The sequence below is a fragment of the Mizuhopecten yessoensis genome, unplaced genomic scaffold, assembly GCF_002113885.1.
Source record: "Mizuhopecten yessoensis strain PY_sf001 unplaced genomic scaffold, ASM211388v2 scaffold8123, whole genome shotgun sequence".
NCBI lineage: Eukaryota > Metazoa > Mollusca > Bivalvia > Pectinida > Pectinidae > Mizuhopecten > Mizuhopecten yessoensis.
In genome coordinates, this window is record NW_018407390.1 from 3,337,038 (window position 1) to 3,356,325 (window position 19,288).

General features: G+C 35.2%; 1 protein-coding gene across 3 annotated transcripts in view; it reads left to right on the forward strand.

Moving 5' to 3' along the window:
- Positions 1-18,568, forward strand: part of LOC110455010 (organic cation transporter protein-like) — a 25,475-nt gene extending 6,907 nt beyond the window's left edge. For all 3 annotated transcript variants that reach the window (XM_021504883.1, XM_021504884.1, XM_021504885.1), the window contains exons 2-12: positions 1,295-1,373; positions 3,799-3,895; positions 4,829-5,166; positions 5,468-5,698; positions 6,736-6,932; positions 8,091-8,357; positions 11,017-11,151; positions 11,450-11,535; positions 12,244-12,364; positions 12,881-12,953; positions 13,248-18,568. In XM_021504883.1, coding sequence (XP_021360558.1) covers positions 3,802-3,895; positions 4,829-5,166; positions 5,468-5,698; positions 6,736-6,932; positions 8,091-8,357; positions 11,017-11,151; positions 11,450-11,535; positions 12,244-12,364; positions 12,881-12,953; positions 13,248-13,463 — 1,758 coding nt within the window. In that variant the 5' untranslated portion in view covers positions 1,295-1,373; positions 3,799-3,801 and the 3' untranslated portion in view covers positions 13,464-18,568. The remainder of the gene's footprint in view (positions 1-1,294; positions 1,374-3,798; positions 3,896-4,828; positions 5,167-5,467; positions 5,699-6,735; positions 6,933-8,090; positions 8,358-11,016; positions 11,152-11,449; positions 11,536-12,243; positions 12,365-12,880; positions 12,954-13,247) is intronic.
- Positions 18,569-19,288: the final 720 nt, after the last annotated feature.

Sequence of the window (19,288 nt, forward strand, 5' to 3'; positions counted from 1 at the left end):
CTGTTTCTACATCACTTTTTACAACAGCCTGTTTCTACATCACTTTTTACAACAGTCTGTTTCTACATCACTTTTTACAACAGCCTGTTTCTACATCACTTTTTACAACAGTCTGTTTCTACATGAATCAAGGAAAATAGTCTCTCTTTTTATTGAAAAGATATTTCACTTTTTTTTTCTCTCTTCTTTTTGTGAAAATAAAGCTCTTTTTGCAAGGGGTGGCAGTCAGTATTTGGGGAAAGAGACCACTGTTATCATGTGTATTACTACAAGGCCTTTAAACAGTCGGGTGTATTACTATAGCTACAAGGCCTTTAAACAGTCAGGTGTATTACTATAGCTACAAGGCCTTTAAACAGTCAGGTGTATTACTATAGCTACAAAGCCTTTAAACAGTCAGGTGCTAGCTGTGTAAGCAACTTTACTGAATTTGCAATAAAGTTAAATTTCAGTTGGAAAATTAGGGTTATGCAGATAAGTTTACCACAGAAATATTGAAGTATGATTTTTATACGCCCGTCATTTGCGGGAGTATTATGGTATGGCATCATCTGTCCGGCAATCTCCTCCTCCTACCTCGACTGATCTCTTTGAAACTTGGTATACATCATAACCATGATATGAAGTTGTGTCTCCCTTAAAAGAATTTTGATTCAACAATTTTTCCAAAAGTAATTGCCCTTTGTTCATTTCAGTATTTGATTTTTTGTCCTACTTTGTTTGACGGATTTCTTTGAAACTAAATAGGCTAAATAATCATGATATGTTGTTGTGTTTCCTTGAAAAGGGGTTTTGATTCAACTATTTTTGCAATGTTATTTCCCTTTGTTTATTTCAGTATTTGATTTTTGTCCGGCAATCTCCTCCTACATTTAATTTTTGTTGAACGGATCTCTTTGAAACTTGGTATAAATTATAATCATGATTGATGAAAACGGGTGTATAAATTGTCTTGTTGATTGTTTAAGTCAACATGAAAATATATATTTTTAGAAGGTATTACCGTATATGACAGTAGGTGTTTTCGTATCGGACCCCATGAGAAAACAGCACTTTAGTAAAGCTGACAATGCATATAAAGCACCATCACTGACCCATCCAGAGCACTGTTCCCTACACCAAGACTCTCCTCCTGCAAACTTATTAATTTATGCAAAAAGCAGTGGTGTATGAAATAGCATCTCAATCGTGCACTTAATGATTTTGATGCTTACAAATACAGTAAAAATAGCATATCAAGGGCTTGTACATTTGTGAATTTATACATTCCATGTTATCTAAATTCTATTTTTAGATCTCCTGATAGTCAACTCTGAATTATACATGGAAGACTACATGTTAACCTGAAGAATTCATAAAGCAATCCAGTATTAGTAAGTATACAAAACTAGTAAATAATCGCAATTAATGTAGTATTGAAATTGACCTGGATTCAATAATTTGGCAGAGTTTCCATAGCACATTAATAAAAGGCTATGACTTGTGGAGTTTGTACCCACTAATTGAGTTGCGAGACTCTTGTGACAACTGAATTGGCTAATAGTAACGTTAACACTAAGCACGTATAATTTTTGAGAATATCACCCTCCACCTTCTACCTGTTTAGTTTTTTCAGTCTAGTGCAGAGCATAAAAACAGTCATAATATAATATTCCAATCTTTTTTATACCCCCCACAACAAAGTTTGTAGACAAAAACCTGTACCTCATACTCCTCCTACGTTAATGCATGGATTTTGATGAAACTCTACACACATGTTAAACCTCAAATGAACTTGTGTCACACAGAACACCTTTAGGTTCCTTCAAAGAAAAGAGTTATGGCCCTTGACTTCTGTAGAGAGTATATTACGCTACTGAAATGGCTTATTATCTTGGAAACGGTAGGTATTTTTTATGCACATATACATTGGAATGTTGAAGGCATTAATAAAAGCTAATCTTCTGACAAACTTCTGAGGTCATGGGGGTCAAAGGACACGAATGAATTACGTTACTGAAATGGCTAAATATCTCTGAAACGGTAGGTATTGTGTATACACATATACATTAGAGTATGGTAGCCAATATTTAATTATGCAGGCTATATTGTGACAAACTTCCAAGGTCATGAGGTCAAAGTTCAAAGGTCACAGATGCATAATGTTGCTGAAATGACTATATATGATTATCGCAGAAATGGTAGGTATTTTATTTACACATACCTTGGAGTAAATGTAGCATTGATGCAAGCTACATTGTGACAAATTCCGAGGCGATTGAGTCAAAGGTCACAGTAGTGGTGTTTGTCTTTTCCATTGGTCTGTAGGTACGACATCTGGGGTTAGACCTTTTCATGACCCTTGGTCTTTCTATATATGTTTTCCCTTGTTTATTTAGCCCCTACAGGGGCAACAAGCAGCCGAAATGGGGGGTATTAGTTTGCCCATAGGCGACAGTTATAGTTTTATAATGCATACAAATGTTTGTAAAAGCATATCAATGCAGTTTTTGATATCTTGAACAATTCTCACTTGTATGTATCGTAAAAATGATCGAGAGCTTAGTGTGTGACATTTAGACATATACTATTATTAAGATGTTATTTTATTTTCTAATTTTATTATCAATTAATTTACAATTTTTAATAGGTTATCTTAGTCATAAACTCTGGAGACCTATTGCAATTGACTTTTGTCTGACATCATCCATCATTAGTCTTCTGCTTACAATCATATCTGTCAGATTTTGATGAAATTAAGGGTAATCATAAGCCTATGGCCGGCCATAAAGGGGTCGCATGGTAAAAAAGCTCCAAACAACATCTCCTTTGAAACTAACAAGTGCAAAGTGATTCTAAGATGATAAGAATGAGAATCTATATATGCTTCAGAAGTGACTGACTCCCGAGGGGTTGAGAAACAAGGCCATGTCGTAAGTGGCCATGAAGTGCAAAATCTTCAAATCAAATATATTCTAGAAGTTACTGATGGATTTAACTAATATTAGTTAAGATGACGAAGATAACACTCCAGACGGGGCCTATCCCCACACATGGGCCCAGGGGCTAGACAATTTAGATAAAATGGGTGGTCGGGTGGCGCAGTGAATAGCACACTTACCTTTCACCAAGGCTGCCAGGGTTTGATTCCCCAACCATACCTGAAAAGGTATTGGGTCACCTGCCCGACCACATGGGTTTTCTCTGGGTACATGTACTCTGGTTTCCTCTCCGCGCACTAACATCGGGGCCAACAAGGGTGTAAAAACTTAAAATAAATAAAGTTGATATTTATATAGATAATTTATGATGATTAGTGGAAAGCACTCAAAAGACATCTCTGAAAGTTGCTGGTAGATTTAGACTAAACTTTTGTGAAATCATTTTAGCTAACACCATGTGTATCACTCATAATTTCTCATGGTAAGGCCCATTGGCCTCTTTGTTTAACTGTTAATTAGATTAAAGACATTTTACTTATCCAAGTCATTGATTAGTCTTTATTTACAGCGTTTGTCAAAGGAATTGAGTTTTCTGCAATTTCCTCAGAAATTTGTAAATGATTAAGGCTGGAGGAAATGTGTCAAACAGGGGCATTTTTCATATAGACCGTATCTTTCAAATGTTCTGCTATAAAATGACAGAATTACAAAAAGTAGCTACATGTAGCTGTCATGACCTGATCATGAACTGACAACATGTCAGTGTTAACATTTAACAGTTTTATGTCACCAATACTTCATGATCACAGAGTGTTTAATCCACATCTACGTGACATTTTCTGGTTGCTACATGTATACTATTTTTACCTGTTTATAGGTCATGGCAACCACATATCAGCAGAGTGGCAGAGAATCCCCAGCCAAGTACCAGGAGGTGGACACCAGCCCAGTTGGGGATCCCACAGCCGACCAAGGTAGGTCTTTAGTGTATCTGTTCAGTGTCTATTTACATTGTACATACACCTTCCCAGATTTAAAATCCTCTCAATACTTACAATAGATCTGATACAGTTAAGGAAAGGAGGAAATGCCTGTGAGTTTAGCAAGTCATGTCATGTGTTTGTCATCACCTTTTCCTGGGCAATAACTTCTACAGAACCATCAGGCATGCATAGTGTTGTAATTTTTGGCTTGTTGCTTTCTTGAATGGAGGGCTTTTAGTTATTGTCTCGCCGCCACAAGGTAGAGGTAGCGAGACTTAGCTGTTGCTTTTACAGCGACGGCGACATCATTAAGTTTTTGCGTTTGAGTTAGTTTCACTGAAAGTATAAGTGCTACACCAAAAAAACTTGAACCATAGATGCATCTGAGGTAGTACATCATAACCCATGCATCAAAGGCTGTATGCGGCCCATCTTTCAAGGTCCATTGACTTTGTCAGCATCACCATCAACATTAAGTTTTTGCGTTTATATTAGTTTCTCTGATATGTGCGTTAATGGTCAAAGTGGGGCACAGGTGAGACATATCAATTCGAATGGCTTTTTTTTTTTAATTCAAGTAAAAAACCTTGATCAACTTGGTCAAACTACTAGTCTCGGACACTTGAGTGGATTTTGACTAAATTTGGTCAGAAGCATTGCTGGGCCTACTAGCTATAGATATAGTGTATAAACAGAGGTTGTGCTATGTTGTCCCCTATTCCCCTTTCTTCTTCCATAGAGATGAAGGAATCTTAACGAAATTCAATTAAGCCGAGGGTGCTCTGTGCTGAACAAGTAAATAAACAATTTTAATCAACAAATCCAAGAGAAGACTGAAAGAAGGAAAATCAAAAATGTTGTTTGTGAAGAATGTTGTATTGAAAACTAAAATATTAATATTGTGTTTCTTTTTCAAATCAATAGGTTCAACTCCCAAGATGAATGCAGATGCGATATTACAGAAGCTTGGGGCCTATGGACGATATCAGGTACTGGTGTTTGTGTCACTGGCCTTTGTTTACATGAGGGGGGCATGGCCTGTCCTAGCAAGTATATTCCTGGCCGCTGACCCTGGACACCACTGCAGGGTGCCTAGCAACACATCCCTCAATGTGTCCCTTCCTGGCAAGGTTGATGACGATGGGACATGGACCCCTGACCAGTGTGTTATGTATGTCCCTGGGAGTGACCGAAACCAGACACAGAGTTGTAGTAATGGCTGGCAGTATGGGGATCAGTTTGATTCTACCATTCTAATGGAGGTAAATATCATGTTCACATTCCACCTAGAGAACAACTGTGGTAATATTAAAAGAATTAGAGAGACAATGTCAACCCCTTGTTAAAAGTCTATTAAGATGAATAGCCTAGATTAATTATTATGGTGTTATTAATAACAGTTCTGTAAAAAAAAAAAAAAAAAATCATCAATGTTTGTGAAGTTTTAAAAGAAGAAGTGGAAAGACTAGGTCCCTTAACGGCTTGTATTGTGTAAATTTGTGTTGGGACATTTCACTGTATTAGAGCCTAACATTATTATAGAGTTGATATGTTTTGCTACAGTGGGACCTAGTCTGTGATGACAGCTACCTGGGAGAACTCTCCACCACCATCTACATGGTCGGAAACACATGTGGAGCCATACTGTTGACTCCACTCTCGGATAAGTTTGGTCGTAAGAAGATGATCCTGTTCATGTTGTGGATACAGGGTGTTTTTGGTGTCGCGACAGCATTCGCCAATAGCTACATCCTCTTCACTGTCCTGCGCTTCTTCATCGCCGCTCTCAACATGGTAACTATCAACATAACAAAAGAAGATTTCTGCTTTTTTTTCTGCCAAAGGCTCAAGTGGCATTTTACCATTCATCTCTTACAATGAATAATTTTCACATCTCTAGAACAATAAGGCCTAGGATCATGATACTAGTAGCTGACAATTAGGTAGCTGGGGTTGAGGGCTATCTTAATAATAAATTACCTTGATCTTCATTCCAGGTCACAGGGATGAAATAGGATTAAATCATATAATTATTCAGGTTCAAGAAGGCTCAGGATCAGGCCATTTGACCAGTAGCTAGTTTGAAGGCCTAGGGTCATGATATTTTACCACTAAATAGCCAGTATCAAAATTTCCAAATAAATAACCCTGACCTTCATTAAAGATCACCGAGGATAAATTTGTTGACATTTTTTAAACAGCTTCTTTTTAAGAATGATTGGACCTATTGTCATGTTGATTGGTTTATAGGTTGATTGGACCTATTGTCATGATGATTGGTTTATAGGTTGCAAGGATGGAGGGCTATTGATATTATACATGTTTGCATAGATAACCTTTATTTTTTCGATTCAGCTATTTTATGGAAGTTATGCCCCTTTTTACAAATTCCTTAAGTCCTGTAAATTATGTCAAGAGCTCATAAAAACTTTTAGTATACCTTTATGAAACTTGTTGCACATATTGACATCACTTAATATAACTGCATATTGTAATGGAATTTTATTTTGATAATTTTATCCGGGTGTGCAGGATGTATTAGTTAGGCTGTAGCTAACAGTTCTAGTTTAGATTTTAAGTGACATCATTTATAAAGCTCCTAAGCACTCTACTTCAGTGTTTTGTAAAAACACAATTAAAAATATTTGATACTCTTGTGTTTAGGTTTATGCTTGTCTAAGACTATTGTAGCAGCCAATTATTTCTCACACTGTTTCTCTGTAAATCTGGTTCTCCCTCTAATGTATTTATAAAGGTGACAGGAAGGTGGTTAATTCTTGTATTCAGGGAAAGAATTGACTAATATTTATCACTGTGTCTTTGTATTACAGCCTATAGCACTTACAACCTATGTGATGATGACAGAGGTATTCCCTGCCTCCCACCGAGCCCTACCATCTGTGGGCATCAACTGTTTTTGGGGTATCGGCCTGATTTTCTTGTCCGTATTCGGCTACCTAGTGCGAGACTGGAGTCACCTACAGCTGTTAATCTCCATCCCAAACTTCCTCACAGTCATGTACTACTTGTAAGTAGTCGTAAGTCTGGTACAGATGAAGACCGAGATTAAAGAAATCTTACACAAACAATGCTTACGTAGAAATAACTAGTAGTGACAGAGTGGGTGTTTATTGAGTAATTATTAATTAAAATGTACATATACCCACTCCATAGAGAAAGCTAATACAAATAATTCTTTGAAAATGTGCAACCTATGTCAAAAATGATTACCCACTTAAACCAAAATCCTCAAACTGTAGTCGGGATATACTACATATGCTGTGAGATAAACGTAGTCTCTCTCATACAAATCATTGAGTCGTCTTAAAGCTTGTTCAAGTAATTATCTTTGCCTCCTTTCAAAATCACAGGGGTCATTTCTGATAAGGATTCAAATGACTTCTTCAGAAAGGCCACGAGTTGCAGTATTTGATCTGCACTTGGTGGAGTAGATGACTACCCATGTTGTTTAAGTGAATGTCTTTGGTTCACTTTCTGGTTTACAAGAGTCAAATGTGTTTAAGATCAAAAAAAAAGTGAGGCTTTTGGGTCTCTTGTTAAATTTAATGAACAAATTTCAGTTTGTGATTGACTACCTAATATATATAAAGGAGGTCAGTCTGTGATTGACTTCCTAACATATAGAAAGAAGTTCAGTTTGTGATTCACTCCCTAATATATACAAAGGAGGTCAGTTTGTCATTGACTTCCTAATATATATAAAGGAGGACAGTTTGTGATTGACTACCTAATATAAATAAAGGAGGTCAGTTTGAGATTGACTACCTAATATATACAAAGGAGGTCAGTTTGTGATTGACTTCCTAATATATATAAAGGTGGTCAGTTTGTGATTGATTACCTAATATATATAAAGGAGGCCAGTTTGTGATTGACTACCTAATATATATAAAGGAGGTCAGTTTCAGTTCAATCATGTTTCCTTTTCTTGCATGTATTTTTAGCGAAGTTTTTCTTTGTTTGTGAAATTTGTAATCAAAGTCATAATGTAAAATTGTTTTGAAAAAGAATAATTTAAAAACAAACCTGGGACCATTGTGAATTTATTATCATTTTGCTATTACAAACGAGAAAATCGCATATCTTTACAGATTCACTTTATCATAAAAAAGGATGTAGTGATTAAATGTTATTATAATGTGGTGTAATATTTTCCCCATTTCAGTTTCCTCCCAGAGTCTATACCATGGTTGGTGGCATCCAATAAGTATACAGAGGCAGAACAGGCTGCTAGAACTGCTGCCAAGATCAACAATATCACCCTACCCGAGTTTCTGTTCAATAGGGAAGTTACATCTGTTGAAACACACACTGAAGGACAGAGCCAGGAGGCACTGGTTAGGGCGAGAGCACTTGTTAAAAAATACACAATACTGGATCTGTTTAAAACTCCCAAACTCAGGCGCTATACCCTCATCCTGTTGTACCTCTGGTGAGTAGACTGGTTCAGACCTAGAAAGATATTTGGGCAGGTTCAGATCAGCAGGGTCTCATGAACTGGTTCAGACCTAGAAAGATATTTGGGCAGGTTCCGATCAGCAGGGTCTCATGAACTGGTTCAGACCTAGAAGGATTTTAGGCTAGTTCAGGTCTGACAGCAGGGTCTTATGAACAAGTTCAAACCAAGAAGGGTGATGAGGGTGGTTCTAACCAGGAGGAATGAATCAACTATTCTAGATCAGGAGTGGTATTTGGGTTGGTTTAAACCAAGAGGGGTATATGAAATGGTTCAGTTAAGGAGATGACATTTTCAGACTGGTTCATAACAGAATGGGTATGTAGACTTGGTAATACACATCAGAAGGGATATATGGACTAATACACATCAAAAGGGATATGTGGACTAATACACATCAGAAGGGATATGTGGACTAATACACATCAGAAGGGATATATGGACTAATACACATCAAAAGGGATATGTGGACTAATACACATCAGAAGGGATATGTGGACTAATACACATCAGAAGGGATATGTGGACTAATACACATCAGAAGGGATATGTGGACTAATACACATCAGAAGGGATATGTGGACTAATACACATCAGAAGGGATATGTGGACTAATACACATCAGAAGGGATATGTGGACTAATACACATCAGAAGGGATATGTGGACTAATACACATCAGAAGGGATATGTGGACTAATACACATCAGAAGGGATATGTGGACTAATACACATCAGAAGGGATATGTGGACTAATACACATCAGAAGGGATATGTGGACTAATACACATCAGAAGGGATATGTGGACTAATACACATCAGAAGGGATATGTGGACTAATACACATCAGAAGGGATATGTGGACTAATACACATCAGAAGGGATATGTGGACTAATACACATCAGAAGGGATATGTGGACTAATACACATCAGAAGGGATATGTGGACTAATACACATCAGAAGGGATATGTGGACTAATACACATCAGAAGGGATATGTGGACTAATACACATCAGAAGGGATATGTGGACTAATACACATCAGAAGGGATATGTGGACTAATACACATCAGAAGGGATATGTGGACTAATACACATCAGAAGGGATATGTGGACTAATACACATCAGAAGGGATATGTGGACTAATACACATCAGAAGGGATATGTGGACTAATACACATCAGAAGGGATATGTGGACTAATACACATCAGAAGGGATATGTGGACTAATACACATCAGAAGGGATATGTGGACTAATACACATCAGAAGGGATATGTGGACTAATACACATCAGAAGGGATATGTGGACTAATACACATCAGAAGGGATATGTGGACTAATACACATCAGAAGGGATATGTGGACTAATACACATCAGAAGGGATATGTGGACTAATACACATCAGAAGGGATATGTGGACTAATACACATCAGAAGGGATATGTGGACTAATACACATCAGAAGGGATATGTGGACTAATACACATCAGAAGGGATATGTGGACTAATACACATCAGAAGGGATATGTGGACTAATACACATCAGAAGGGATATGTGGACTAATACACATCAGAAGGGATATGTGGACTAATACACATCAGAAGGGATATGTGGACTAATACACATCAGAAGGGATATGTGGACTAATACACATCAGAAGGGATATGTGGACTAATACACATCAGAAGGGATATGTGGACTAATACACATCAGAAGGGATATGTGGACTAATACACATCAGAAGGGATATATGGACTAATACACATCAGAAGGGATATATGGACTAATACACATCAGAAGGGATATATGGACTAATACACATCAGAAGGGATATATGGACTAATACACATCAGAAGGGATATATGGACTAATACACATCAGAAGGGATATATGGACTAATACACATCAGAAGGGATATATGGACTAATACACATCAGAAGGGATATATGGACTAATACACATCAGAAGGGATATATGGACTAATACACATCAGAAGGGATATATGGACTAATACACATCAGAAGGGATATATGGACTAATACACATCAGAAGGGATATATGGACTAATACACATCAGAAGGGATATATGGACTAATACACATCAGAAGGGATATATGGACTAATACACATCAGAAGGGATATATGGACTAATACACATCAGAAGGGATATATGGACTAATACACATCAGAAGGGATATATGGACTAATACACATCAGAAGGGATATATGGACTAATACACATCAGAAGGGGTATGTGGACTAATACACATCAGAAGGGGTATGTTGACTAATACACATCAGAAGGGATATATGGACTAATACACATCAGAAGGGATATGTTGACTAATACACATCAGAAGGGGGATATGTGGACTAATACACATCAGAAGGGATATGTGGACTTATTCAGATCAGATCTAAATATATACTGGTTCTGATCAGGAGGTAAATGTTGACTGGTTCAGATCAGGTCTGTAGGAGGTATATATGGGTTGTTATTACCAGGGTAATTCTGATCAGTATGCGTAGTTTGATATAATGAGTATAAATGGTGATTTAACAAAGAGAAAGTAAGGGGTTAAGTACTGTTCGGGAAATAATCAAATCTTTTATTTGTTGTTTACCTTACAGGGCAGCCAACAGTTTGAGTTACTTTGGTATTCTATTCGCCACACCTAATCTGCATGGTAATCTGTTCCTAAATCTTGGCATCAGTGGAGCAGTTGAGATACCTGCACTGTTTATTTGTATGTGGACGATGCAAGTGTGAGTATTGTTTAGAAGTTAAATGTCTGCTGACATTGTGAGTGGAAGTACAAAGTCACTTATAAATTGTTAACAGATGTTTTGAGGTGTTTTATTCACATAGTATAAAGCAACTATTTTAGAGTGACTTCCCCTGATACTAGACAAATCTGTAATAAGCCGAAGATCATAAATAAATACTTCAGACTAACTATCAGAATACTTGTTTGTCTATCACATAAATAAGATTGGATCTTCTTCAGGTATTGAAGACTAATAAGTCAAATGTAAATTTTAATGAATCGTGTTTTATTTTAAGGTATGGACGGCGGAGACCTCATGTAGTATTCCTACTTTTGTGTGGGGTCATGAATATTATTACAATTTTTGTTCCAGAAAAAACAGGTAAACATTAATAGATAACTAGTTACAAAGTTCATGCTCATGCCAACCTAACAAAGTGAATTAAGGTTTGAGTCGTTTATGTCACGCCACCACGAGGTAGCGGAAGCGAGACAAAGGTGTTCCATTTCTGGCGACAGCGACGTCAACATTAAGTGTTTGTGTTTTAGTTAAGTTTCAATGAAAGTATAAGTGCTAGACCAACCAAACTTGGACCATATATGCATCTTAGGTAGTATATCTCAACCTATGCATCAAATGCTGGATGTGACCTACCTTTCTGGTCCATTGACTATGTCAGCATCTCCATCACATTAAGTTTTTGCGTTTAGGTTAGTTTCTCTGAAACTATAAGTGCTACACCAACCAAACTTGCACCATAGATGCATCTTAGGTAGTAAAACGCAGCCCATGCATCAAATGCTGGATGCTGTCTTCCTTTTATGGTCAATTGACTTTGTCAGCATCTCCATCACATTAAGTTTTTGCGTTTAAATTAGTCTCTGATATGCGCATTGATGGTGGAAGTGAGGCATAGTTTAGACATATCAATCCAAATGGTTATTTTCTATACAAGCAACTTTAAATAATAATCTTACTTTTTCAGTTTTAAGTTATTATAGTTAAATGCGTATGTCATATGTACTATCAGTTTTTTTATCAGCTTTACCTGCGTAATTAGTTCATTCTACATTATACAAACTTTTTCAGAATCTGGAACTGATTTAACTCCCCTGATCATATTCTTGGCTATGGTTGGAAAGTTTGGTATCACAGCTTCGTACTCGGTGGCTTACCTGTACGCATCTGAAATATTTCCCACTGTTGTCAGGTGAGCTCCAGTTTATTATATTAAATAATCAAAAACATGTTATTTGCAGAAAGCAGAAACATTAAGGATTGTCATATATGTTTTTGATAAAATAATATGGATTGATGTCCTTGATTTTTTGTTGTTATTTAAACTGCTCGTCACAATATGTTAATGAAATAAATTAAGATGATACATGACATGCATGACTAACACACAAAAGCAAAATCTTCATTAAAGGCGAAGGCCTTTTGAAATGGATTTTCAATAATTATTTCACCTGATGTTCATATGAACCCAGATTAAAGGTCTGCCAGCAACTCTTAATGTGTGTGTGCATCTAACTTTGTATTCTCAATAACAGACTAAGAGTATCTATATATCATCTCGGATCATATTCACACCATGCTCAAAACTCTCCCTTCCTGTTTGATGAAGGTCATTCACACGTTTATGAACCTGAGGAATGTAAATTTAAATGCTGACTTAATTCCTACAAGATGTTTGTACAGTAACACATCCTTCTAAAATCAACAGGAACCATGCTGTTGGTCTGGCCTCGTTCTTTGAAAACATTGGTGGTATTGCAGCTCCGTTCATTGTATACGCTGTAAGTATTTGTTACATTACCTAAATAAAAGCTACATAGCCATGACAACGTAATGAATAAGTTGGAAGAGAAATAGAACGATGAAACAAAGGAAAATTCTTTCATTTTGATGGCATACAAATAATTTAAACAGTTGTATGATAACTATAGAATGTTATGGTTTAATCACAAATAAAGGAGCTCGAACTAAGTTTCTGTTCTGCAGCCTTCTTCAATAGATAATATTCATTGAAAATATGTATGTTAAATGTTATAATCCGACGTTATGACCTAAGTTACACACCACTGTTGTAGGCGACAAGTGACTCGATGAAGAAGTTACCGCTGGTGATATTTGGTGTCATCACCTTAGTGGCTGGAATCTTGTGCATCTTCCTTCCTGAAACACACAAATGTCCTCTCCCAGATACAATCGAAGACGTGGAAAAACTAAGTGGGAAAAGAAGGTTCAGAGACAATCCCACTCGGGACAACACTGACACAGACGCTGAGGATGGCACACGGCTGTGAATACTTACTGGAGAAGAACTTTCAGTTCTGTAATTTGATCCAGTCATGATCCTAGGAGATTCTGTTTAGTGCTACGTTAATGTTCTTATTAACTGAAGGGGAATGTGAACTGCCACGCACATCACATGATGTCTAACAAAATCACAACATTGTCATCTTGTCCCTGACATTTAATTCTTTAGATCTGGGAACCTGTTACATTTGTCTGGATATACATGCTTTTTTCCTGTGTCAATTTCTGACATAACTCAGCATTCATTATTTGTGGAATTGATGAACTGAATTCATTTTTTATCAGATATTGTTCAGATCAATGCAGAAATGTGTTGTGTGCTAAATCACAATTTGAAAAAATTGAGTGATTGTTATAACAGAAAGTGCTGATTTATTAAGAACTTAGTGGTAATTTGCTTAAAATCATTTGATTTTTATGAAATTTTGTAATCATGGAAAATTTATAAAACTAAGGCTTTGTACATTTGAGCAAAATATTTGCATGAACAATTTCATAGGAAGGGAGATAACTCACATAGTGATATATCCTCAATTATAGATATGAAAATTGTTGAAGATGATTATTTTTAACTGAAAAAAATCAATAGAAACTCAAATCAATATTGCTATGACTTATATTTGCAAATAAGAACTTTCAAAACTTTTGTTTTTTAAATGGCAATAAATAATGTTTCTTTCAAAATATCACATCATCTATTATATAAACCTAGTTTGGACTGGTGTGTTAGGTGTGTGGCGCTGGTTTACAACATGTACCTGGCAGATGTTGATGGGATCAGTGTTATAGTTATACATGTATAAAGTGCCTGCCTAACACTATCCAACCCATATGTCTGTAATAGTACTTAGAAATAGTGTACTAGAGTTAGCAAGGCGCTATATCTGTATTACTAGATTCTTGTTTGATTTGAAGGAGTATTTGTAAAACTAATAAGATATAAGATATCTGGTTTAAGTAGTAAGAAAAACTTTTTGTATAATTATTTTGTAATAATTGTTGGTTTTATGTATCACAATAAGACATATTGTGGCCCCTGCTTAACGAAGTTGACTGGGGATGTACAAACAAGTTCTGTTTGTTGGTGTGTCTGTCTATCCATGAACAATTATTGCCTTCTGCGTTATTGTTTTCAAGAAATTTCCAGGTTTCATGGAAACAGAGTGTAAAGTATGTATATTTGTACATTTTTGTGTGTATATGCATTTCCAGAGCATATCCCAAAATCTTATAGATTTGTTATTAGAATTTTCAACAAGAGGTGTTTTGGACTTTCTGATCTGAAGAAAATTTTATTTGTCATGGAAATGGTGTTTTGATTTTAAAAATTAACACTGCAGAGGGATGCCTTTAAATACTTTCTGGTTTCTGTTTTCAAGAAATTTCTAGTTATTAAGGAAACTGTGTACAACACATTTTGTTTCCATATCTCAAAAATATTTTCAGATTTGTTTTTGACATTGAAAATGAATGTGTTAGTTGTTTTCACTGTAACAGAGGGGACCATGGTATAGTGTTGACAGTCCTGTTGTTGGTTTTGCGTATCAAATAAGATATTGTTGGTTTTAGTCAGTAATGATAGGCTTTGTTGCTTATATGCATTTAATAATAAAACGTATTGTTGGTTTTATATATTTTTGTCGTTGGGTTTTACATATTATGAGTATTGTTGATTTTTTTTTTTTAATTTCTTTAATTTTTGAAGATTTTTCAACAGTACATAATACATTTACAATTAATTTTCCCATACAACATACACACACTCATTCCATTTCTAGTCATTAGCAAATATTCTAACACTATATTAAAGATACATAATTTTTATTGTTAATAGTGTAGCTGCATATAATTATGATATGTACTGTTTTTAAGAAAGAAAAGATTGAGAGAGATAAGAATTAAAGGAAGAATAGAATCAACATAGAGAAGGAGAACCTGAATAAGAGGGAGAAGGGGTTCATGCTGACATGACAAAGGACTTGATGTATTTATTAAAAGAATATAACTCGTTCATGAGTAAAGTCTCTGATTAATGTTATTTTTATTATAATATTATATTAATATTAATATTGCCAGGGACTTTGACCAGTTTTTGTATCAACTATATTTCCATACACATACATATTGTAAATATTTGTAGAATATAGATATCACTATAGAGGATATAAAAATATGACATTGATAGTTAATCATACCAAGATTCACCCAACTTGAGACTTAGAGGATTATATGTTATGATTAGTTTCTATACGTTATTCATGCTAATTATCATTGTGCAATTTACCACTACTTCGTGTCTTTTCAAACCGTGTTCATTGCTGAATAAACATATTTTAAAGTAAACGGAACAGAGTCCCATTTAAGACTGAATGATAGTATATGATTCTGAACCATGTTAAGGCAAAGTACACCACATTCTAGACATAGATTCTTGTATAAAAAGTAAAATGTATAAAAAAATATCTGAGAGAATTTTCAATAAGGAACAATGCTACTTAAGAGACTACAAGTAATAATAGCAGGACATACCAAGTTTTGTTGAGAGTAAAATCAAGCAAGACTGAAGCAATGAGATAACAAAGGGCAATAACTCTTACAGAAAAACACGACTTCCTATCATATTCATAAAGTTTACCAAGTTCAGATATCAGTTACAATACAAGAAGTGATCACCAGGCAAACGTGTCTATGCAGAGGACAGACATGGAAATCGCATATCTCGTATCATTTTAAACGAGAATGAAACATCTAAGTATTTCTATATTTTATGTAGAGACCAGTAATCTTTCCCATTTTTTCCATTCATTCTTAAAGATGGTAAGATAATTTTCCCCTTTACCAGTAGCTACAATATATTTTTGAGTGTGATATGTTTCTTTAATACAGTTTTTCAGAGCTGATAAAGACAGGCTCTTTTCCTGGCATCTTGTGTTGTACAAATATTGCTTCATAACTAAAATAATTCAGTTATCAACATTGTTTTTTCCCTCATAAAATCCAAAGATAAAAGACTACTTGTTGAAAGTAAAGGGAATGAATAATAAATCTAACAAAAATTCAAAACTTGTCAAAAACAACTGTACTTTTTCACATTCCCATAATGCATTAACTATCGTTTCATTCTCAGTATTACAACGACTACAGAATGGACTATAGACTAGGCCTTTTTTGTAAATATATGAATTTGTAGTTAGAATATATTGATTTATTCTAAATTGAAGCCATTGTAATTTTGTTTTTGTGCAAATTTTATTTTTTTATTTTTTTTAGTATTGATTTTAATAAGACATCTTGTTTGGTTTATATAGCTTTTAGAGATCGTGTTGGTTTCAAGTGTTGTTGTAAATATATGAAGAGATATTAAGAACTAATTAGCGATATTATTTGTTTGCAATTGTAATCAGAGATATTATTTGTTGTAAGATGTAATCAGAGATATGGTTTTAATTAGTAATATGGCATTGTAACAAATACACATCCCCCTCAATCACAATGTGATCAACAGTCTGTTATGAACATATAAATCACCTTACATCTTGCCAACAGTGCATAATTAACACATCACTAGTAGTTTCATTCTCTGATAATGAATTTCATTGTGCACACATCCCTATATTTCTAAATCCACTTGTATACCTATGATTGAGTCCCAGTTGAGTTAAGAAAGTTGTTTATGTACAACGTAGTAAAGATTTTCTCTATTTAGTAGATGTTTATGTTGACCTTGGATAGAACATATCAGGAAACTCCCATACTTTATCATTGTATGGGAAATTTCATCAAAATCTATTTAGAAATGTAGTGGTTACAGTGACGGTGACATTGGCCTTCGACTTTTGTAACCTTTTGAGCACATTTGAGATATTCTCATTGTCAGCCATTGTATGATTTTTTTATCAATATCCCTGTAGAAATGAAATCATCGGAGTGAGAACAAGAACATTCCATGATTACTGGTACATGTAATAAGGGTGAATAGTATTCTCCTCAAACTCATGTAGAAGTGAAATCATCGGAGTGAGGACAAACCTTTTTATGAAGGATAATGGTGACCTTAACAAGGCTTTAGCTGTCAGAGATACAAATTAGTACAAGATATTCTATTACTTGACTACACTATGAAGATGGATCAAAATCTGTCCAGAAATGAAGTCACAAGTACTAGTGTGATGATGAGTATTTTCTGTAAACTGTGATCTTGACATTCTGAAACATGAACTCTTTCAAAAATATTTTCATATTTGACTGATGTATGAATTTGTATTGAGTTATGTTAAGAATGAGTGACAACAAAGATTTGAGGATGTATTTAAGAATGGAACTTTTATAAATTGCATTGGAGCTCAGAATGAAATGTCTTTGGTTTCTGTGTCCTGTGATACTTTTACCAACATACTTGGCCGCTGAAATGTAAAATCGTGCACATTTTTTAACCTTAATCATTTATATATATCAGACTGATACGATCAAAAAGTATTGCTGCTCGTGGTGTTCTTACTAATGGGCCAGTTAGTTCAATAACCTGATAAATTGACTACAAAATGCATGATCAATTTTTTTCGTTACAATTATGTGTAGATATTATGTAGTTTTCAATAGAACGATTCATGACTTTAAGCCTATCTCCTTGCTAGATATAACAAGAGAAAAGCAGCAGAATTTCCCTGATATTATTTCTATAAGTGCTATATTGGCATCATCACTGACTTACTTTCATGCCTGATTAATTTAGAAACATAGATCACAGATTCAGTGTATGAAGGAAGGTGTTTCTTACATTGCATCATTGTTTATTTGTGTAAGCAACTGGCAACAACAGCATGGAGGATTCTTTTATGTATTTCTTTAAAGTAATTATTAATAATTTGAGGTTCTTATATACCGCTTTATCACAACCTAGTGCATAGATCATCTCAAAGCATTTCACAAATTATTATCCGTGGTTATAGGGCCTTTGCAACCAGCCAATATCTTTCTCAACTCCCTGGGGAGTATACAGCCAGTGCTGTCATTTCAGCGCTCGCAGCTAGCATTCAACAATTCTAGCACTACTCAAACACGCACTCATTTACAGCTAATTACACTGTAACAAGTGGAGTAAAGTATCTTGCTCAAAGATATAATACATTGCCGTGACGTGACTCGAACTCACAACCCTTCGGTCATGAACCTTGTGTCCTACCACTAGACTACAGTGCCTCCACGATTATTAATTGATCATCGGTTAGCAAATGGCATCCAATGATTGATCATACAATTTCAACCCATTCCTACTCTATGTGAAAGGGAATTGTTATTAGTACCAGGTGTACAGAATAGTTGTGATAGATGTTATAATTTATGTAGGGGTGCCATAAATGTTTTTACACAGAGAGTATCATTTACTGTAGTAAATTCTGATTATTGTTTAAAACCTTGGTTTTCTGTCATATGATTTTTCACTTTAACAGGTGAGCTTTTTACTGTCTAATGTACTGAGACAGTTATATCAGAACTAATTTGTACTAGCTTTTAGTCCCTACTGTTGGAAGGGACTATAGGATTGCTGATTTTTTAACAGGATTCACAAATCTCTGTTTTGTTATATTAACAAAAACCCTTGTTCAAATAGATGGTGTAGAGACGACATTGTCCTTTGAGCATAGTTATGCTACATGTGAGTCTCGGATGTACACAACTGTTCATTGTACCATGAATCATGTATCAGTAACGACAGTGTTTAATTTCATACAGTTGATCTTAAAATATCTTTGACTGGTCACTTAAACTTTGTTAGAATAAAATGTAAAATTATTTCAACATTTAATAAAGG